The sequence below is a fragment of the Epinephelus moara genome, chromosome 3 (assembly GCF_006386435.1).
Source record: "Epinephelus moara isolate mb chromosome 3, YSFRI_EMoa_1.0, whole genome shotgun sequence".
Classification (NCBI taxonomy): domain Eukaryota; kingdom Metazoa; phylum Chordata; class Actinopteri; order Perciformes; family Serranidae; genus Epinephelus; species Epinephelus moara.
In genome coordinates this window covers 26956177-26979439 of record NC_065508.1, presented here as the reverse complement: position 1 = coordinate 26979439, position 23263 = coordinate 26956177, and the positions used below count along the sequence as shown (strand labels likewise).

At 40.1% G+C, this 23263-nt stretch overlaps 1 protein-coding gene across 3 annotated transcripts in view; it reads right to left on the bottom strand.

Moving 5' to 3' along the window:
* The window catches only part of lig3 (ligase III, DNA, ATP-dependent), a 31923-nt gene extending 9987 nt beyond the window's left edge, over positions 1-21936 (bottom strand). Inside the window, exons 1-18 of one of the 3 annotated variants that reach the window (XM_050034302.1) lie at positions 20916-21298; positions 18385-18956; positions 16681-16809; positions 15812-16027; positions 15562-15713; positions 15107-15273; positions 12187-12264; positions 11242-11410; positions 6153-6308; positions 3816-3947; positions 3644-3723; positions 3038-3125; positions 2839-2916; positions 2582-2705; positions 1152-1294; positions 959-1033; positions 350-515; positions 150-293 (exon numbers count right to left, since the gene is read on the bottom strand). In XM_050034302.1, coding sequence (XP_049890259.1) covers positions 259-293; positions 350-515; positions 959-1033; positions 1152-1294; positions 2582-2705; positions 2839-2916; positions 3038-3125; positions 3644-3723; positions 3816-3947; positions 6153-6308; positions 11242-11410; positions 12187-12264; positions 15107-15273; positions 15562-15713; positions 15812-16027; positions 16681-16809; positions 18385-18928 — 2532 coding nt within the window. In that variant the 5' untranslated portion in view covers positions 18929-18956; positions 20916-21298 and the 3' untranslated portion in view covers positions 150-258. Of the gene's footprint in view, positions 1-149; positions 294-349; positions 516-958; positions 1034-1151; positions 1295-2581; positions 2706-2838; positions 2917-3037; positions 3126-3643; positions 3724-3815; positions 3948-6152; positions 6309-11241; positions 11411-12186; positions 12265-15106; positions 15274-15561; positions 15714-15811; positions 16028-16680; positions 16810-18384; positions 18957-20915; positions 21299-21897 lie in introns of those variants that run through there. The other 2 variants (XM_050034293.1, XM_050034285.1) reach the window with 2 other exon arrangements.
* Positions 21937-23263: the final 1327 nt, after the last annotated feature.

The window sequence follows — 23263 nt, the reverse complement described above, 5'->3', positions numbered from 1 at the left end:
ACTCAGTGAATGATGCACAACTTTATTTTGGTATAATAAGCATAATCTAGAGGCCTTTGCCTTTCATATAAGCCATTTCTGATTCCAATTGATCAACTACAAGTCAAGTTATTATTTGTTGTTCCTACAACTTGGATAAGCGACAAGACTTTTGTCAGGGACTGTAGTGCTTTGGAGGTGTAACTGTTGTGCAGCTGCATATTTGCTTTATTCTTTATTTTGATCACAGTCTGCTTTTATAAAACTGCTTTTGACATCTCAAATGTGGCTTTGTGTAACGCCAGTCAGCCTGTAAATACCGAAATATGAATTTCTGTCTGTATTGCATAGCCCTAATGTGTACTTTAATCAAAATGGTGATATCCTACTCTAAGCTGGTCCAAGTTGGTGGCAGTCTTCCAGTCCTTGTCATCACGGATGCGCGTCATGCGGGGAAAGCGTATAGAGATGCCATCAGCGGTGTGCATTTCTGATTTGGAAAACTCTGCGCCTGTGATCTCCCAGACAGGTGCTTGCTGCAGGAGAAGAAACACAACAGCAGGTGAAACATAAATGACACGACAGATATATGAGTGCTTTTCCATTACATGAGGAAAAAAAAGCAATTCTAACTTTTGTTCAAATGCCACGACTATCACGGTTTAATGGTAGAAGTTTGTGGATTTCATTACAAAGTTCTATTTTCAGACATGAAAGCCAGACGGGTCATTTCAATCTGATGTTTTCACTCTCTGAAGTTACAGTTTTTCAGTAAATATGCACTTCCCAGCTCTGCAGCAAGCGTGGTCATTAACTCAATATGTTTGAGAGTAATTTATTTAGAGAAATTCCTGCAGAAGACATATGCAAGAGATGCTTTTAACTTACAACTTCATTTGAAGGTCTGCAGTGCCCAGATATACAACTGGCTGTGTAGGAACAAACTCGCTGGGAAATGTGCTGAGTAGTGAGAACTCACCTGAGGATCACGAATAATGAAATCTGGATAATAGTTCTTGATGATTTTCAGCCAGCCTGGGATTTTGCTCGGGTCCTACACACACACACACACACACAAACACACACACACACACACACACAAATGATTAATCTTTGAGTTTATTACATCAGCTCAATATTCCAGGCAGGCCTCTAAGTGGATCCTCTCTGACCTTGCTGATTTTGATCACATCCAGCTCTTTTTGGAGCCTGGCCAGCATGGCGTCATCGTAGCCTCCGGAGCACTTGGTGACTGTGCACCATTTCTTTGAGTGTGGGTCATAACAACCCATTAGGAAACTGGACATGATGCCCCCTGGTGGGAGGAAGAACACACATGCCATTAGGAGAGAAATTAAGGAAAGTGCTGCCGGTGGAGACTCTGCAAACCCATTACACCGTCCCTCCTCTGGCTCTGAACAAACACTCCTACACTGTATAATTTCACTTAACTTCCCAAAACTATCCTCCTCAAAACCTCTTGTAAAGTATTTTTTTCCAGCTGTTGTTTTCTTTGTCCCACAGTATGTAACGACAAGTGTTTTCATCTGCTGCCGCGGCTCTATTAGCTTGTCTTCACACTGCATGAGCTGTCTTCATTAGCCATGCTTTTGAGATTTGTACCTTTGTTTTTGCATTTGTTATGCTTCCATTGTGTTATATGCTCATTACCCAGCCTCCACAATGGCTCCCATATCTTGTCGGCGTGTACGCTTTATCCAATGAAATCCTCTCCTTATGCACCATCTTCCATCTGCATAGTTCTCACATAAAATGTTGCTACGCTGGATTCTGGGCTTTTGTATTCATGATGTTACAGAGTTGTATTATTGTTCATTTCACCGTCCTGTCTGAGTGAAGTTCAGTCAGGATCTTTACATATTTTTGGATCATATTTGAATCCACTACTCTACAAGGATGCTATTGTATGTTTTAATAAAGGCACTGTGGATATAATCACCATATTAAGTGTCAGTGCAGCTGAAACTTGAGCACAAAATGGCCCCCCTGATCATTGGAAGAGTTTTCATAATAGCATTATTAAAAATTAAGAGTAATAGTAAAACTGTCTCGGTTAATTAATTTGGATGTCTCCAGAGTCACACTGCTCATTTAACAGGAAGTGGCAAGGCTTGGAAAAGACACGCAAGTCCCCAGAAAACTGTCCTCAGAATATTTTTATGAAAATCTTAATCAATTTAAGTTTCCTGAAAAGTACAGTGCAATGTCAATTTCTTATGGAAAAAAAAACATTGCTACAAAGCATTGTAAAGTAGCTAAACGTAACATAAAATGCGAAAAAAGTTGTTGGAGTGAAAAGTGGAACTACATAGAATTATAACTACCTGTCATGTAAATTTAATTTATTTATTTTTAATGGTACTATTAACTTAATCATTTCAATGACTGATTTGATCTGACTAACTTTTATATCTTTTCTTTTTCCACGGTGGTCTGTGTAAGTCTAACTTTTTGTTTTTGTTTTGCTTTGTTTCTCTTTGTGAGACCATGTTGTCACGTCATGTTGTGATCTGAGCTCTGTGTGTTATAATTTGCCTTTAATTAAAAAACAAATAAAGTGGATGGTTGTGGTGTTACAGACCGTTTGAGCCTTTTCCATAGAAGGCCCCCAGCACCACCAGGTCAGCTGTGTCTGCCATCGCCCCTTCGTTCAAGTAGTCCTTCTTCACCTTCAGCCAGTGGCGCTTCCCTGGTTCATAGGAGCCCTGAGACATAAAGATATAGTGAACATGAACACAGCATAACTCCTTCATTGTGTTCACATTCTTTCCACTGTTATGTACGTTAGATACATGTTCCCACCAGTTTCCTTCCATGTAGAAATAAAAGGCGACTAACCTTGATGTCTTTAAGCACCAGGCCTTCGAGTCCCTCTCTGATGACACGAGTTATCATGTCAGCCAGATCTCTTGCCCTCTGTCACACACACACACACACACACACACACACACACACACACACACATCATACCATATCATGAACTATTACAGATGTATGTATGTATACAGGAGAGAGACAAATCACGAGTTTTACTTACAGTGACGTGTTTCATCTCTGAGAAGAGGATCCTGTCGGTGACTTCTGTCATGTTGTCATGCAGGAACTTCCTGCGCTCACACAGCGGCCTGGAGAATAAATATGACCACAGTGGATAAATGTAAGACAGCTTGTACTATTTAAAAATAATATCCATTGTTGTTAATGTAAACTAAATTTGTGACACAACTTCGCTTGTCCGGGGCTGTTCATAAAACATTCAGGACGCCACGGTTTATTCCACACTACTGAAGCTGCTCCTCTTTTTGGAACCACCCTGGAGTCTGTAATAATTTGCTTTCAGCCATGCCTGTTGTTGCCGTGGGTAACAGTACGACGTCAATATGTCAACAAGTCAAAATAGTGCGGGTATCACAATATGAATTTTTCGATTCATATTACAAATACCTGTATTATCGTCAACATTATGATATGGCACACAACTACCACAAAGACACAAAAAATCCTTCAGTTTCGAGGTGTTTGTTAAAGTTTGGATGAAGCATTTATCACGTGTTAAAACATATATGCTTTCATCATGTGTTATCCTTTGAACACTGGAATGCAAACATGTTTTAAAGACAATGAATCAAATGAAACACATTACCTCTCCATGAGACTCATGCCATTGAAGTAGATACAGTCGAAAACAAAAAGGCACACTTTGGCATCTTGAAAGGCAGCTTTCTGGAGGGAGAGGAAAGTGTGAGGTGTGACAACAATGACCTGCTCAATTCATTTTTTTTTTTTGTTTGTTTAAAAGGCTGTGGTGTTCTCACCTTGTGTACACCCAGTGTCCCAAAGGGCAGGGGTTTACTGGTCTTTGTGTCAATTAGAAGGACTTCAGCATCCAATATCATACTGTGGCCTCCAGGGAACGCCTGAGGGATGTAGTCCTTGAAATGGGCCACCTGAAACATCAACATGGACACGCACGCACACGCACACGCACACGCACACACACACACACACACACACACACACACACACACACACACACACACAGGGGTTAGGTCTGAGCAGAAATAAAAAGTACTACAGCAAGACTTCAGAGACTGGCACCACCCCAGGTTTTTAATTGGCTTCACAGGGTAAAAACTGTCTCAATAATAAGGTGCTTTAACCTGAGGTAGATTAAAAAATGACAAACAATGAATTCAGACTACAACACAGCTGATCTTCTTTATTTGGGCTTGTATCCATGCTCCATGATCTGAACAGTTTTACAGTCTTATCATTTATCAGAATAAGAAAATGTGACAAAACTTGGACTATTGTCATTAAAATCCATTCCCACCTCCACAGAATGTTATCCTGACAGTGACACAAAATATTCAGCGCACAAAATATTCTGTTTTTTTACCCTTATTCTGAAAAAGACAATATTCCAACTCAGCTGTTTACATGGCTGAAGAAAGTAAATATTCCAGTTAACATTCAGCCCCGCATACTCAGATTAACATGCCCTAACATGTCATTTATCATGTCAAAATATGGTAAAGTGGATTAACTGGAGCTGCTTGTGCCATTTTGCTTCTTTGTACCTTTGAGCAGAGATCCCACACACTGCTCTTGCTCAGCTTCACAATTTATCAACAGAGAAAATTCTCCTGCAAGAACATGTCGAAAATGTTGTGTGTAAAATAGTGTAAAATACTTGTGGCTTTCTGGATTCAGAATGTGCTGTATACATGTTCAAAGAGTGCTCCTACAATCTGAATATTACCGTCATATCACACATGCCTGAGGGTGCTTTCACACCTGCCCTGTTTGGTTTGATTCAATTGAACTCTAGTTCATTTGCCCCCTTAGTGCGGTTCGTTTGGGCAGGTGTGAACACAGCAATCACACTCATGTAGCACAAAAACATCTGTACCGAGACCTTCTTGAAGAGGTGGTCTTGGTCCGGTTCCAAACAAACTCTGGTGCGGTTCGTTTGTGGTGAGAACGTGTTCCGACCTCGATCTGAACCAACTGCAGTCACATGACACATTGTTTTACTTCCTGGATTTTTCCCACATGGAAATTCTGACCAATCAAGAGCAGCTTTCTCACTCAAGGCATTTGATCTGGTCCGCTTGTAAATGCTGCCGTGAGAACATGAACCAACTCTAGGCAATCATACAACTTTGAAACAAAATTAGTCCCTGATTCAGACCAAAGCAAGACAACTCTAGGTCTGAAAGCACCCTAAATCAGAAAATGATACATTTGGAAAAAGCCCTCCTTCTAAATATCCATTTGGAATATGCTGTTTACATGACCCATATCAAATTCTGACTATTGTCTTATTCGGAATCATAGTGAAACATTAGTGTTCATGCAAATGTAGTCAATCACATAAACTGCCTTATTACAGTGGCAGAGGGTTCATTATTTTCCATTTGGCTGATGGGCAGTATGGGCAGAGCAGTCACAAAGGATGACATGTCTAAAGCCAGCCCGGATAAAAAGACAAAAACTTGGCCACACTATGAGAGAAACTCGCCAGAAGAAGCCTCAGGAGGGAAAGATAGTAGTTGTGGTTCTTAAAAATCTGCTCAGAAGCTAAGTGACTGAGGGGCGTGCCTCCAGGTACCGTCATCAATACTGATATGTGGAGGTTGGAAACAGAGACTATTAACATTATAAAGTCTGCAGAACTGTGAGAAAAGCAAGAAAGAACAAAGCAGAGACGCCTGCATAAAACGGGTGGAGGCACACTGCTTCTACATTTCCAAAAGCATTAAAGCTCTGAGGTATTTTTATCCTGGTGCCTGCTGTTCTTTACTGACGTTTACTGCGGCTCAAGGTTGCTGTGAGGTACACATTGTGTGCATAGCAGCAGCCTCTAGTGGTTTGAAAGGCCCATGAACATGATGTGAAGCTATTTATCCCTGCATGTTTAAGGCTCCCGGCCTCATGCTGAGAGAGCAAATGCTGGAAAATCACTGTGGGAAATGTCTAAATTTCACGCTGGGAAAATACCTTTAAGTTGCTAATCCTGCCGGGGCAAACCTGAGGAGATTCTATTCTGACATGCACTGTCAGACTAATTGGTGTACAGCCTCACGGGTTGTGTGTGTGTGTTTGAATCTGTACTGTATATATGTGTGTGTGAGGGAGACGTGACTGACTTTGTGTGGTAACACTGGCTTGAGGCTGCGGCTGAAGTAGCTGAAATGGTCTCCGTTCTTGTGGACCTGCACACGTTCTCCATCGTACTTGATCTCAGAGTACATCCCGTTGGGGCATTTCTTCATGGCGTAGTCGATGGATTTACATGCCTCCGCCTGGAATCACAAAAAGGAAAACAACAAGCTCTCAGCAAGGAACCAAACTCTAATACATAATGACTTTTCATTAAAAGTTTCCCCTCGTGGCTCCCGTGGCAAAAGTCAGCCATCTTGTAGGCTGTGCTGTCGATAGAAATTCAACTTTTACAACCCTGAAGGGATCATTTGTTTTTTTAATGATTTGAATTTCATTGTTTTTTTGCTTTTGGCCATTATTCTTATCAATAATGAGAACACTATACTCACCAAGTTAACTGCTGAGATATGGGAACATAACTGTGCCATAACTGAAAATAAGTCTAACAGGTCAACAAACACAATCAGACAGGTTGGAAACAAAACGCCCCGGGTTATATCAGTATTTGGAAGAGAAAAAGTAGCTTAGATAATGTAATCTGTTGAAACTATTTGCTTGTTGACAGACAGGGGTTAAAATCTAAAACTGGCAAGTACCAGATGTGGGTAGATTTTCCATTTGGGGAGTAAAACCGTGCTGAGGATCTCTATTGTGTTTTGGCGTCATTTACAGACGTTGCTGCTCTTCTTCTGTCAGTGTCAGTTTGACGCACACAAACGGACAGTCTCAAGCGCTCCTAGTTCTGCTGCGCTGTTTACCATGTGGGACATCAGCTGATTCACTAAACCATCACTTGGGGCTGCTGCTACTGTTAGGCTAGAGCTGACTGGCATGAGTTGCGCCCATACCCAAATTGTTATCTGCAGCGCATTGCCATTTCAGGTTCTGATCTCAATATTAAAGCTCATTTTATTATGTATGCAATATAACAAAGGTGTGACCTCTACTGAGCCAGCAAGATACCGAGAAGCTTGTTCATGCTTTGGTTTCCAGTCGTCTTGATGACTGTAACACTCTGTATACTGGCCTACCTAAAACTGCCACGGCAAAGTTAGAGACCATTCACAATGCTGCTGCCAGAGTTTAACAAAAACTAAAAAGGGAGAACATTTAACTCCCGTTTTACGTAATCTACACTGGCGCCCAGTATCTTTCAGAATTGATTGGTTTTAAAGGCTCTTAATGGCATCGCCCCATGTTATATCATAGACTCCCCATCATTTTATGTCCCTCCACGAACCCTGACATCCTCCGCAGCTGCCCTTTTCCTGTACGTAATATCAGTACAAAAACCTTTGGGAATGCTTCTTTTAGCTACTACGCCCCAAATTATGGAACACCCTGCCTTTAGACTTTAGACTTGCTGGCTCAGAAGACAGTTTTAAGAGACAGCAGCCCGCCTCGTTACAAGAGGAAACCGGGCACTTTCTGTTAAGAGTCCCACAGCTGTGGAACTCCTTACCCGACGTCGGAAAACTCAATGTCTTTGTTTTAAACATTCCTCACATCATTCTTTTACAGGAAGGTTTTTTTTTTAACAGCAAATCTATTGTTTGTCTAGATCCCACTTTTATTAATCTTATTTATCTTTTATTTATTTATTTTTGTTACAAACTTTATTTTATCTGGTCTTATCCTATGGTCAATGTTTTGCCCGATGTATTTTATTGCTGTTTATATCTTGATGGTGTATACAATTTTATCTGTCTCATACAGCACTCTATTAACCTGGAAATCCAAATGCCCCGCCCCAACAAATTCGAATTTGCACTGCACGGGCATCTGGCCCCGACGAGCAGAGCCCGGTGAATCGCCATCGGACCAATCACATCAGTCTAAGTTAACAGCCAAGATGGCAGCTGCTGAAGGACCGCGTCCATTCAGTTTAACTTTGGAAGAAACGCTAAGCCAACTACACTTATCTTTTTCCTTGAGAGAGGAACAGGAGACTGCCCTGCGGCGGCATTTAATATGCCTCAGTTAGTGCCGCCCCTTGGGTAGGAAGAGTGTACTGGTGAGGGCCAGACTCAAAATCTTTCTAGATTTGAGTCTGGATTTCCGGGCTAGCACTTTGTAACTGTGTTTACAAAAGTGTTATACAAATAAAGTTTATTATTATAATTACAATTAGCAGTTGTCTGTTTTAATATTTTATTATTGAATGTGTTGTATATTTTAAGGTTCTATCGTTTTGCTGTGTTTGTATCTGCTGCTGAAACTTGCTCAATATTTTAAAATAATTAAAATAATAATAAAATAAGTTGTTCAATGTATTAAAATAATACATTTTAAAAGATGTAATATACAAAAATAAAGACAGATTAGAAAAAGACAACTCTGCATCTTGAACTAAATTCTTTGGTGGACACGTGTTTGTCTCAATAACAACATAAAACCTAATTTATCCTTCTCAATATTCTAACAGTGTTTTCTGGTAATAATGCACCATCTTACTGATCCATGTGACTATGTTGGCAATGTGACTGCACATCCCCCTGTGGCTCTTAGTACACTGACTGTATTTAAAAGCTCACCACCCTAAATTACACATGTCCATATTCTAATCTAACTCCATGTGTCTCCCTTCCGAAAAGGCCAACTAGTTGTAACAGCAAGTGATGTGTCTTCTTATTATCTCCTGTAAATTTAAGTTAAAAATAGCTGGAAGTTTGAACTGAAAACACTGACGCTGGAATCCTGTGGCAAGTTGGGAGCTGGACCGTGTTGTTCATTTGTAAACTTAAATGTGACATAGCTGCAGTGAATTCCAATGTACGTTCATATTGTGTAATTAAAAGTCTGCTGCGTAATGTGCAATTTAATGGTCTGTAGATTTTTTGGAAAGCACATTTTAAATCGTGCTGAATTAATAGCTGCATTTATAAAGCAGGATTCTGGATAGTCGTGTTGAGAGTCGAGAGTTATCTGAAAGGTCCAGCTGCTGCCTGTTTGGTTGTCTAGTCAAGAGAAATCAACTGGAAAGAGTCTGAACATCATATTCTCTTCATCTCTGAGTTTTCCCTTAATGTGAGGGAATCTAGGGACCTCATTCAATCTTCTGGCGGGCCAGTCGCAGGCAGTGACACAGCTTAACGGTGAGATAAACAGTCCCTCTTCTCTTACTGAACGTATGTGTGGAGGCAGGTTTGCTTTGTTTTGTTTCGATGTGTGGCCATTGTAGTCTTAACTGAACAAAAATGTGCTTTTGTTAAAGTGCAATTATTAAAAAAGTGAAAGAAATGTGTTTTATCTGAGTCTTTTTTTTCGTGCATACAGCAGTTTAAAACTGGAGCCTTTGAGCTAACATTTATTAAGAGGTCTGACGCTGCCTTTGGAATTAGAACAAAGACATCTCATTACATTACTTCAACTATTCAGAAGGTCATATCTTACTTACAACGCTTTCTTCTTTGGCAAACCAAAGGTATTAAAGCAACAATTACTTTCTTTTATTGGAAATCTATTTCTAATTTAGTGGGTTTATATTTTCACAGATAATCCACATACCTTGTCCTGAGGCAAAAACAGATTATTATAGGATGGCCTACTGCTGGATATATAATGTATAATGAATTAGCAGTTAAATAAAAGCATTGCTGGGAGGACACGTGTTCATTTGATTCATTTTATATGGGCACCTCGAGTATCTCTGTACCTCAAGTAATCATTTAGGTGGTCAGGTAGATCAGATGTCATTGGTGTTACAATCTGTAGTCAAGTAACTGGAGAAACACTAGTCGAAACAAAATGTTTTAGCTTTGTGTATTTCTCTAGAACTAAAGTTGCTCAGATAAAATTGTTGGGTCTGATAACCGATCGCTGTAAGTAGTATCGGCTAATGCCAATTACAGGATTGACTAGAATTTCGTTAATTCTTTACTACTACAAGGGCTGCTCCTTAAAAGTCGGGGACTCGATTCATCAGTAGAGACCCCTTAAGCACTGAATCCACACCGTACACACGCACGCACGCACGCACGCACGCACGCACGCACGCACACATATATATATACACACCAATCAGCCGAAACATTAAAAGCAGAACAATGCATTGTCAGGTGAAGTGAATAACTTTGATTATTTTGATCCAATGCATTGTTCTGCTGGGAAACCTTTGGTTCTGGCATTCATGTGGATACTACCTGACATGTTCCACCCACTCAAACACCTTTGCAGAACAAGTACCCCCCCTCATGGCAACAGCACTCTCCAATGGCAATGGCCCCTCAGCAGAAAAAAGCAGCATGCCACACTACAAAAACTATTTAGAAACGGCCTTTCCATCGTGACAAAAAGCTGAAGGTGTCGACCCGGCTTCTAAATTTCCCAGGTCTTCATCTGCTCAAGGATTCTTGTGATGTGCTGGTACCCCAGATGTACCCCTAATCCAAAGTGGGGCCTCGTTGGATCGGACTTGGCGCTGACCTGTCGAGGCATGGACACAGGATCTCTGGGAGTGTCCTGCGGTGTCTGGCACCAGTGTGCTGGCGGCAGGTCCATTTAGTCCAGTGGGTTGAGAGGTGGGTTAATGGCACGCACCACAGGTGCTCATTCAGATTGGGATCTGGGGAATTTGGAGGCCAGGTTGACACTTTGAGGTCTTTGTCACATCCATTGGGCCATTCCTGAGCGAGGTTTGCAGTGTGGCATGGTGCATTATCCTGCTGGGAAGCGCTAACCAGACCGGTAAAGCCATATTAGCAGCGCGTAGAAAATTGTCTTGCATGTTTTGCATCATGATCGGCTCTTACTTTCAGCCTTGGTAGAGACCACCGATCAAACTATTTAGAAATAAATATCAGCCGATAAAAACGTGGCCCATCAATTTGAGCACCCTCATCTAGAACATATTTCTAAATGCACAAGTGACTTTATCCAGGCAGTTTTTTAATGTGTATGAAAACTTTTCCTTTGCTATTTAAGTCAAAATCCCTCACTCTGTTTGGTAATTTGATTTCCTTTATTCAGTCAGCATTGCATTGAATCATAAAAAAACTAAACACATCTAAGAGGGGAAACTATTAAAAACAGTGAGAGTGAATACATTTTTCACATTTCAGTGGTGGTACTCACCAACATGGGCTGAACTGGGGTCATGAGCGAGGCCTCCACAGTGAGGAGTTTCCTGGGTCCTGAGCCGTTAGACGCCTCCTGCTGATTCCTCAACACACGTTCAATCACGTCACCCAGATTACGCGAGGCCTTGAAGGCATCATAAGCATTTGGATCCACAGCATCCAAGCTGCATAACAGGCACAATGAAAGAGGAGGTCAAGAGGAGTATGACAACTCACCCATCAGCACTCACAGTTGAAGTGAATAACGTTGATCATTTGTTACAGAGCAGTGTTCTGCTGGCAAACCTTTGGTCCTGGCTCATGTAGATGCCACCACCACCAAAACACTGTTGCAGACCAAGTACACCCCCTCATGGCAACAGCTCTCCCTGATAGCAGTGTCATGACACACCACAAAAACTGCTCAGGAATGGCCGGAGAAACGTGACAAAGAGCTCAAGACATTGACCTGGTCTCAAAATACTCCAGATCCTGATCCTATTGAGCATCCGTGGGACGTGCTGGTATCCCACCTTGCAACCCACAGGACTCAAAGGATCTGCCACCAATGCCCTGGTGCCAGACAACACAGGACACACCCAGAGCTCCTGTGTCCACACCTCAACAGCTCCCCAGACACCCCACCGTGGATCGGACTTGGCTCTGACCTGTCGAGGCATGGATGCAGGACGACCATGGGTACCAGCATGTGCCATGGATGCTTGATCACATTGTAATCTGAGGAATTTGGAGGCAATGAGGGGTGTACTTCATCTGTGTTTTGGTGGCTGGTGCATGTCAGGTGAATCCACATGAATGCCAGCGCACTGTAACAAGATGATCAATGTTGTTCACTTCACCTGTCAGCTGTTTTAATGTTGGGGCTCAGTGTATAACCTTTCTTCAAAGCGATGAAAGAACAGCATACATTAATTTCTCCTCAGAAGACAAAGACACTTACACATGTTTTGCTCCAGAGTTCATCTTCAAGTCATGTTTAATAAGCCGAATGATGCATTTCAGGTCATTAGCGGTGCATCTATAATGAAAGAGAATGCAGATTATCACTGGGGTAAAATTGTGAAGCAAATGCTGCAGTATTACAGCATTTCACGAAGCAGAAATCCAGCTGCTTATAACTGCATTACTTGGTATTACTGCATTTCTCAGAAACTTAGTAATTCAGAAAAAAAATCTGCTCTATCAACAAGCAGACTTTTTGTCAGTACAACACAAAACAATGTTTCTATCTGTTTACAGCTAGAAAGATGTTACTTATGACAAATAAACATAATCCCACTCTGGCATCTGCTACTGTGCAGGGTAGAATGTCAAATACAGATGTCGAGTATGTGTGTGTTAGACATGCCTGAGGCAGACAACCAAAAAACTACAAAGAGGAAAAAGCGGTGCAAGCAAAACAAGTGGAGACAAATAATGGCAACATTTACAAATACTGGGGAAAGAAATCAGACAGCCTGTCTCCGCAGCTTTTACACATTTTGTAGTAAACTGCTTGCTTTTAAAAATCGATTTACACATCACTGACAGGTCTAACACCGACAGAGACGTCATGTGGAGAAAGACAAAAGACAGGACCAGGCATGATGACTTGGGTTATTAGAAGAACTAGTGTTGGTATTGACACATCAGTCAGGTACTCAGCCACAGACCCTTCTTATCATACTGAGCATGTAATGTTTGGAAAATGGGTCATAAATCCTAATTTCTTTTCTTTCTTTTTTTTATCAAAAAAGATTTAGCTGGACTTAACCAGTTGAATAGAATTTGGCTGTTCGATACGAATATTTGATGATTTGTTTCTTTTTTTCCATAAAGAGTTTGAGGGTGATGCTGAAGTCCAGGTAATACAATAAACAAGCCAAGTTAGCCATTCAAGCTAATACGTACTAATTACAATAACGGCAGAGCAGAAATGAGCAACAACATTTTTTGTTGACACCAAACAAATATATCAGATATCAAACAAAAGTCAGAGACAGTGTCGTATATTAAGCTGCTGTGGGCTGTAAATTCATCACTTCTAAGCAGAAGGCAGAAGATAACGTTATCACAGAGCCTGACCGGCCAAAGCCTCTCTTCCTCCAGGCAGCTGCCTCCTTCACACTCAGACTGACCCTAGGTTTGGGCCTGAGGCTGCCTGTTCCAGAGGGCAGCGAGACACTGAGGAACACTCACAATGCAGCTGAATCTGGGGCCAAAATATCCCTAAAGCCCTGTTTCCACTTAACACTTTCGGTATGGTACCTTTGGAGCCAAAAGTAACCCTTCAGACATGGTACCTAGACCCTAGTGTTTCCACTGCAAACAGTACTCTTAAATGTGGGCGGGGCTGTTGTCACTCACTGCTCCGTCCAGCACTCACTGTATTTCTTCATCAGCAGTGACACAGATGGAAGTCTGCACCTCGTTTACTGTCCACAGAACGAGGCTGCACGCCAACATTTTCAGAACAAAATAGAACAGGCTGCAGTGAGACCAACATTTTCAGAACAAAATAGAACAGGCTGCAGTGAGAGTCTCTCCATGGGATATTTAAAAACAGCATCTTTGTGCATTTATTTGTCCGTCTAAGACAAGCTCAGGGGTTTAATGTTGCCCACTGGAACAACGCTCTGCAACTCTTTTTTCCCCTCAGAGTGAGGACTGGGATATATGCCGTCCTGTCGAAATGAATATATATAAAGGCTTGAAGATCCACTCATTACTAAAAGTGTATGTCATATAAAAACTAAAGTAATGGTCAAAGTTGTCCCAGTGAAATTTAAGGTGTGCTGATTGATTCACGTCATCAACTCATGCATTGAGTAACATTACAAGTTAACGTTCCACCTTAAAAGTCACCGGCAGTCGGCCCAGTGAATGAAGTTATTTTTTCTCCAACTCCAGCTGCTGAGAGAGGCAGCAAAACATCCTTTCATTTTATAGTTACTGTTTACTAATAAAACTCTCCACAGTATGAACAGTGGTTACATGAGCCTCAAAACCAGCCATAACTCGGCCCTGAGCAGAGTGACCATCCTCTACTGACCAATCAGACTGCAGTGTTCACAGCTCCACCTTTTAGTACCAGATCTGTGTGTTAGGTACCCCAACAGAGGGGGGACCAAAAATGGGGACAGCACAGAACGGTTCCATTGGTACCATCCACAACTTTTCACAGTGGAAACAGAAAAAAGCTTACCAAACTGAAGTGAACCGTACTGCTCCATGGAAACGGGGCTGAAAGGTACGCTGCTTAACTTAAAGAATCTCAGTTGACTGAGGGGTTGTTGACTGATGATTTAAATCTTCGACAGCAGTCACAGTACCGTGACTCGTTGTTATAAATGTCTGAGTTGACACTGGACAAAGACGGGGATACAGTGAAGTGACATAAGGAACATTATTAAACTTAACCTTCATGCATTCATCATACTGCAGATTGTGCTGCTTCTTCAAGTCATTCAACAAGTTAGTTGTTTTGCTTTGCAGCGCAGGCACAAGTCTCAAGCACTCTTTGCATATATATTTGTTCTCTCATAAATCCGAATAATTCCAAACAACAGATTATGATGGCAAGCATAGCTGCATGACAGCTTTTTAACAGTGGAGGCTGGCTGGTCAATCAGAAAGGGCTTGAACGTTTTGTATGACCTGAGCATGTGTTTTAAATGTCAGTATCCCAATTGATCATGTTGATTTAACTGCAGACGACCAAAATCACGGTTGAGATTAATATTTAATTAATTGTTCAGCCCTATCTTGAACTGTTTTTACAACAGCAGGTCCGCAGTACTAATCATTTTACCAAATTGCCTTTATTTTACTGTTTTACTACCTGACCCAATTACTATGAAAATGATGATGTATTGCATTACTTTTTGGCAATATTCTCCAGCTCAGTCTGCTGCTCATCCTCCTTGGTCAGCTGGGAGAGGCGGGTCAGTGAAGCGTCCACTTCCTGGATGGTCAGGAGGCTCTTGGAAGCCGCTGGAAATGATTTACTCTCCTCGAAGAACATCCTCACTGTCTCAGACACATCGCCCTTCAATTTGACAAAAAAAAAAAAGGAGACATCCAATATGTTTGAAAGTGTCATTTTTGACAATTAGTTTCTTTGTCATCATTTTTAAGACACAGTGCCAAGAGACCATAATTGGCCCAGAACAAAATCCCCTGAGAAATTTATTTTCAGTCTAAGAATGAAGGCTTTGAATAATCACTGACATGAAGGTTTTTAGTTCTAAAATAAAACACGCAGCATATGTGGTTTTATGTTTGAACATTAACAAAGTGATATGTGTTGATGTGTGAGAGCATGAGGATCACAGACCTGCTCCAGATCGCGCACCATGGCTTCCTGGTCGCATCTGAATATGCGGCTGAAGAGTTTTACGATCTGCTTGTCATTCAGGTTGTAGACACTTTTTATAACGCCTGGCAGCAGCAGCTTCACTGTCAGGTAAAGATCTCCATGGAACTTATCTAGAATGGAAGAAAAGAAGATTAGTGATAGATATATAGCTGTACAAATCCTGGTCTTGCATGCAAAATAACAAACAAAACCTGATTAAAACACCAACCTCCTCCTGCGCCCTTCTTGAGGAACTTTTCAATGATCTGCGTCTTGACGTTGTAGCTGTTGTGTTCAGCCACCATGGCACAGAGCTTGCGAAACTCTCTGAAGAGGCAGTCCTTGTGCTGGGGGTCACAAAGCTTGGAGGACAGGGGGCTGCCTTGGCTGACACTGGCAGAGGAAGAGGATGGTCCCGGGCTGCTGGAGCTACCAGCTTTCGCAGCTGATGGAGGAAGTACATGTGATGAAACCAATTTTACAAAGCGAGTACATCGGGTACATTCACAGTCAAGCTCCTGATTTTAACAGATCCATCATGGAGTCAGTTACTATGGAAATTTGAATGTGCAATAACAGGAATGAAGTAGGAAACATTGACATTGTGATGAGCAGGGTTTTTGCCGAGCAACAACCTTCTCTGTCAGAGATTTTTCCTCAACAACAATCTGACCTTAAATGTACCTTTAAGTTTCAGACCAAAGATTCGCAACAAGATGAAACCATTTTGGAACGTTGCAGAGAAAAGTAGCTGCCTGTTCCAACTCATCTTGTCACAAATCATTGGTCTGAAATGGGCTTTACAAGTTGGGCTGAACATTCTGGATTATGCTGTCTGCAGTTTCTCATCATTAAAAAGGTAGTTCACTAAAAAGCGAACGTGTTAAGGACTCGTTCCTTCATGTGAAATAAATGAGACAGAGGTGGAGCATATTGTTTTGACTCTGATCCATGGTGTTCCTTTCAGCTGTCTCAAAATGAGACAATCAACCTTTTTGTCATAATGTTCCTTGCTTCAGCTGCTTTTGTTGTTTCATCTACTGTGAAATAACTTTAGAGCAAATAAGAAACCAGCTGACCTGAGACATCAAGACTTACCGGTGAAGCCTGAGAACTTGCGTGGAGCGTTGACAGAGGGGTCAGCAGGCGGAGCCATCAGCTGGCCACTGGTGTTCATCTTGGCCTGCACCTTTTTCTTTGGACTTGCATTGACTTTGGCCATCAGGTCTACGAGACAAGACAAATGGCTTTAGAACAAATAAGGAGAGATTTGACATGAGATACCACACACACTATCACATAGGGCTGGGCAATATGACTTCAAATCAATATCATAATTAAACATTTACCTTGATTATGATAAATGAACAAATATTTTGTTTTTGTTTTTTGCTCTCTTAGTTTAATGACAAGGTAAATACGCTCAACTATTAAAGCTGGGATATTTTTTCCAATGAGATAGCGCATATCTTATCTTTGTGATTTTAAAATGATTGAAGGAAACACAAACAGATGGACTCTTTATGGTTATTTACTGAATATTTCGAAAAACTAAAAATCAAAGCACACATGGCTTGAAATAAACACGACATGCGAAGAAGGTCACATTTTAGTTTCAATACAAAAAGCAAGTTTCCTGGAAACATAGAAAAACGAAAAACCTCCATTTCTGCAAACAAAATAAATCATTTTAAATACTGCCATGTGAAAATTGGAAAATAACTGTTTTGTGGCTGCTTTGTTGAGGCACTTGTTGCTGGGTGCTTGTCAGTCTTTTTCTTTTTCTGAGCCATGCACTGTTCATATTCGGTAACATGATTGTGCTCCAAGCACTAAAAAGATAGGTGGTATTACCTTTGGTTGCTGAAATGGATTTTCCGCAGTGTTTACATTTGATTTCTTTCTCTTTGGTGTAATCTTCATGAAAGCCAAAATGTGTCCAAACGACAAACACGGCATTTCTCTTTGGTACAAGTTCCTCAAGTTGCTCAGTGTTTGAGCAGAGTTAGGTGACTACACAGGCAGTGCAACGTTTTTCAGGGGACAATTTCGCCCATGTTGGTAATTTCAATTTTTTTTTTCCTTTTTCCACTTTTTTTTTTTTTTAAATTTGTTAATACTTTCCCCACTGTGTGTGTTCATGCATTGTAGCACTTCAGAAGGTAAGTTTCGATTGCCAGGCCCTACTATCACACCTGTATATCAATGCATACACAATCATGTACAATACATACACACATGTGAACAACTGTTCTGCTGTTTTTATCCTGAATCTGTTTTGTAAATTTGATTGTTTAATTACTCTAACCTGAAAGCTTTAAATTAGCTTCAACACAAGCCCAGGTACAACAGCACAACATGGAAGAGTAGCATCACACTGTTAAATCTGATGTGAGCATATCCTGAGAAGACGTTCCCATCTATGATGCGCTCTTGGAATGTCAGGCCACATAATTCATTTTACTGGTTAAGCAGGTAAGCTGGCTTTAGGTGCAACAAAGTGAGACACACCTCACTTTGTGTTGCCTGAAATACATTAACTCCTTTATAGCTCACCAAGCAATGCCAAATAACTGGGTATCAAAATGTAGAAAAAGCAACAGGAGCAGTACCAGCCTCTGGTCACTTTCACTGACTGCTGACTGTCCAAAAGTGTTCACATTAACAGGAAACTCTCTAAAAAGATCAGAGGTCATGCTCCTTCACGTCTCTACAGTGAGTGTTGGAACTACATACAATCCACAATAAAAAGTTGCATGTACAAAAGAAGTCAAAGTAATTTTAAGCGAGTGCCTGTTGTACCTGAAACATGTTTATTTATGAGCTCCTTGTCTTCGTCCTCCAGCTCTTCCCAGCCCTCCAGATCTGTGATGTCCTCAATCTTCTTGGTGGTGGCTCTCGCCCTCTCCAGCTTCTCAAATATGCACTTCACATGATACCACTCTTTCATCTCCCCTGCAGACTCGCTAAAGGGGTTCGGCACAATCTTCCCTATGCGCACTATGCCTTTTGCAATTTTGTCCTTGCATTTCTTACATCCTGCAGTGCCACGTTTGGCGTATTCCACGAGGAACCTCTGCTCCGCCATATCTGGCTGGCTGGAGAAAGGCTGACGTAGGGAAAGCTGGGGAGGATCGTTCTGGAGGAGCGTGGAGACCAAGGAGGAAGGATGGATTTGCCGGGAAATATTTAACACATGAACGCTTGGAGATAGATGTTTAAAGCATGAAGAGACAGAAAAGGCTCTAGACACTTTCCAGAGCTGCTGACACCTGACAAGCGTCCCAAGAGGCTGTAGGCCGACACAGAGAGTCTTGTGAGCTAATAAAGACAGCAGTCTGTGCATCCAGGTGTGACGGTGGAAAAGTTACAACCTAAAGAAAAGCAAAGGGACATAATGGTTAAAGATACAATTAATTTACGTTCAATATAAAAGTTGCTTTGACATATTTAACATTACTGGAACAATCAGCTGGAGTAAAGGTTTCATATCAGCACTCATTCAACTCATTAGCAGTAGCGCTGCTTCCCGATACACAGAAGGGACAAAGTCAGCCCCAAAAACTGAGTCCAAAGGAAATCATTGATTTCCATAAGGTTCCGGACATCATGACCACACAAACGTGCATACATTACTTAAACTCATCGGGGTGTCGCACTGGGATCACATGACTTGTTTCCATTATCACGTTTCTATTACAATGTTTTGATTGGTTGAAGTAACCTCTACACCTGTTTCCTCAATACCAACAGATGTGTTACCAAACCAAATGTCGTACATTGAAAAAGTCCTCTTAACTCATCTGTCAATATCTAAATGTATTTGTAATTAGCGGTTTAGATCGTATTTAAATGTTTTAATGTTGATTTTACTGAAACCATGAGCACCAGAGAAGACTGTAATTCATTCAGATTTACGGTTATGATGAAAAACCAAGTGGTGACTCCCTTCCTCTGAAGCAGAATGTGTCCATTCCTTGATTACACGGTTAGTTATCCATATTCCTTCAGTCCTTAAGTGTCTTTCATAAAAATCAGTATTAGTTATGAACATTGTTTTAACAGGATAAAGCAGTGCTGTGAAAGTATGCCAGGTGCTGTAGGTGTCATAATATAACACATTATTCATAAGTTATTCAAAGCCAAGTAATATTCATACTGGATCAAATAAGCAATTTGATTGTATTTGCCGTATTTGCTGTGCAATAGTTTTGTGTAACAGGAACTAAAGGCCTGTCCCATATCGAGTTCTGTGATTTAAACAAATAATAGCCCAGGCTACCAAGTGAAGTTTTATGGTATTTCTCATTCATACAGGTAACCTCTTTGTGTCATTGTATATATCGTAATCGTCAGCTGCACTTATTTGCACTTTACTGTATATTTTGCATTGGATTGTTAGCTAGTTATCATATTTTTAACCTTTTAGCAAGATTAATTTTTTTTTAAATTTTCTGTCTACTGTTAACTACATTCATATTGTACATTTTTTAACCTTACTGTGAGCTGGTTCCTAAATTTTGCACCTTACTGTTATCTAGTTTAGTTTGTAATATTTTGTTTTTTTATATTTGCTATGCATTGCTTTTCTACTTTGTTATGGTAGTCCTCTTATACTGCATGCTTTGAACCTGCACTCATCTAATTTTGTATTGCAACTACTGCACAGCAATTTTACTCGGTATAAATAAAGTTCTGTCTTATTTTTTTTGTTTGTTTGTTTTATCTTATTTTAGTGACACAACGTTAACTAGTACAACAGCTTTCTGATTTTGGTAAACGTCTACAGCAAGGCACAATGTTGGTGGACTGCAGCTGAATATAACAAAGGAGATGGTGGTGAAACTACTTACAATTAAATTTTTGCTAGATAATCCCACCATAACTGACCAGAATGCCATTAGAAAGTTCTGCAATAAAAACATCATTGTTGGCAGTCTGTGCTGTTTTACATGCTCCACAGTCATTACATTACAATTTTGCAAACTTAACAAAAGGTGGTGGAACTTCGGGTTTGCAAAACGTGAAACTCACAAGTGCCTTTTCGCCATTTCAACAAAAATTAGACTTTATCAGCAACCTTGCATGTATGTTAACCGTGATAAAGTCGTATGTAGGTTCAAACGTTACATACACGTTAGCAAGCTACGCGTCTACTGACACGAAGGCAATTGTTTGGCTAACTAACGTTGGTTGGTTAGCTTTAGCCAAACACACTGTTCCACAAACACGAGTTGCAGACAGCTAACCCGGCTAGCTACCAGAATGCTAACCACGTATCAAAAATGAGTGAACGTCTCGTTAATATCTCTGCACATATTTAGTCACGGTACCTTGGAGAAGCTTTGAAAAATACGGGAAAGCGGTTGAAACTGCTAGCTCTCCCCATTGTTGTTAGCCAACGGCAAACCAGTGTCTGTTACACGCCAATTACATTATAAAGATAGCGCATTTCCGGTTTGGGTTAACAAAATAAAAGTAACCTTACGAAGTAGTTGGTGTCCATTACATTAAGCGTATTTCTAATCGAACATGCAATCCTTGTGTACTAAGCGTAAACTGCTGCCCCACCTTGTACACGACTTTTAAACTACGTAAGGTGCATTACTTATTTCAACAGATGGCACTTCTGCTTTATTTTGAAGGATAAATGTCACACTTCTGGTATCTCTCTTGTTAAATGCCATTAGCTAAAATGCAGCTAGCCTGAAGCTAAAGCCAAAGGGGCGACAGCATGGGCTGCTGTGGCTTCACAATGCCTGATGGGGTCGGTGTGGTCGGTGTTATTATATATCTATGGTCGGATGGGGGAGAAAGCTGATGATATATCCGTGGTTCATAGACCTTTAAACAATTAGAGGAAGTATCTACCGCCATCTGCTGAACCGGAGCTTCACAGCTACATTAAGAAAATGACATCAGAAAATATCACCCTATAATGGATAATGCACTTGTAATTTTACCATCTACATGACTGCAATAATTAAATAAGTATATATCATATATAGTATACATGGTACATCTATCTATCTATCTATCTATCTATCTATCTATCTATCTATTAAATTAAGGCAAAAAAACAGGCTAAAAGAGCATCCTTCTTAAGGGTTTGGTTCAATTGCATCTACAATTATGTAAAACCCCTTCATTATTTCAGACATTTTCTTTGGTGTAACAATTAACAAACATCTAGCGAATATGTTAAAATGATAAAAGGGACTACCTACCAAAAATTAACACTCGCAAGTTTTTTTTTTTAAAAAGTGTTAAGCTCTTTGATATGGCCTACTGTACATAAATACATGCCTCACCTACCTTCTGCTTCCTTCTCATTCATGTTGAACAAGTCAGGGCAAAGTACTGGGCACAGTCGGTTTGTATATATAACCTGTGACGCAGACAGATAAGGCATTTATTTTTTCAGTGTGGAATAACAATGAAGTTTGGGTCTGACTTAAGTTCTCATGCTTTCAGCACTACTTCACTCACTGATTTACTCTAAAATATAAAATCTGTAACTATGATGATCTTGGCGAGTTTCTGAACTATGTTGTTAACTTCTTTATTTTAATAAATTCTTAATTCATAAACAAAAGTTGTTTTTTTTTTTTAATAATTAGTAATACTTTTAGAATATTAGCAAAAAATATTTGATGTAACCCCTGACGTGAAATGAACTGCGATTTTTGTTTGTTTGTTTTGTTGTTTCTTATCTCCATTCTTACTTTATTTATTATTTGTTTATCTGTCATTGCAGTTTGTTTTCAGCTCTCATGTATTGTTGTCTTCGTTTTATACCTGACGTTTTTTTGTACATTGTATGGTTAGATAAAATTTCTTTAAAAAAGTATTTTCATTATTTTTAAATACATAAACACTGAACACTAAAATATTTTGATAGAAAAACAAAACCATTTCTATAAAGTCCATCAATTATGAAAGACCACTGTGTTTTTCAAATATGTAATGTAAAATACATTTATCAGAATTACAGCCTATCACTGGCCATGCCCGTAGTCTTTAAATAAAATGCATGCACAAAAGCATTTTAATTTTATTTCTGATGTTTCCATTAAATAGTATATATTTTTAATATAAGAATAATAGTAATACTACTACTACTAATCCCTCCAGCGTGTTCTGGGTCTTATTATTCTTATTAGCATTCTTCTTCTTCTTCTTATATAATAATAATAATAATTCAGATCCCCATTAGCTTCGACAAAGTGGTCGCTAGTCTTCCTGGAGTCCACTCACAAAACAACATTAAAAGTACATCAATTTAAAATCCCACAATATCAATGAGACAATAGAATTAAATATCAACCCAAAATTAGGACAAAAACAGAGTAAGAAAAACAAAATTGTCACAAACTCACTGCACAACAACATAAAGTAAAATAAAATTCACAAAAATGTTCCAGATTATTATTACTATTATCACTAATACGATTATTACTATTATGATTATTATTATTAGTAGTAGTAGTATTATTGGTGACTTTAACTTCTACCAAAGTCATTTTCTGGTAAAATATCTGTACTTATACTCGAGTGTTGCTTTCAGGTGCTTCATCCACTGTTAAAAACAAGAAACAAGCCTTTAAAGACGTCAGCTGCGCAAACCCCGTTGCACCTTGTATTTCCGAGGGTACTTGAATGCAGCAAAAGCCCTCAACAT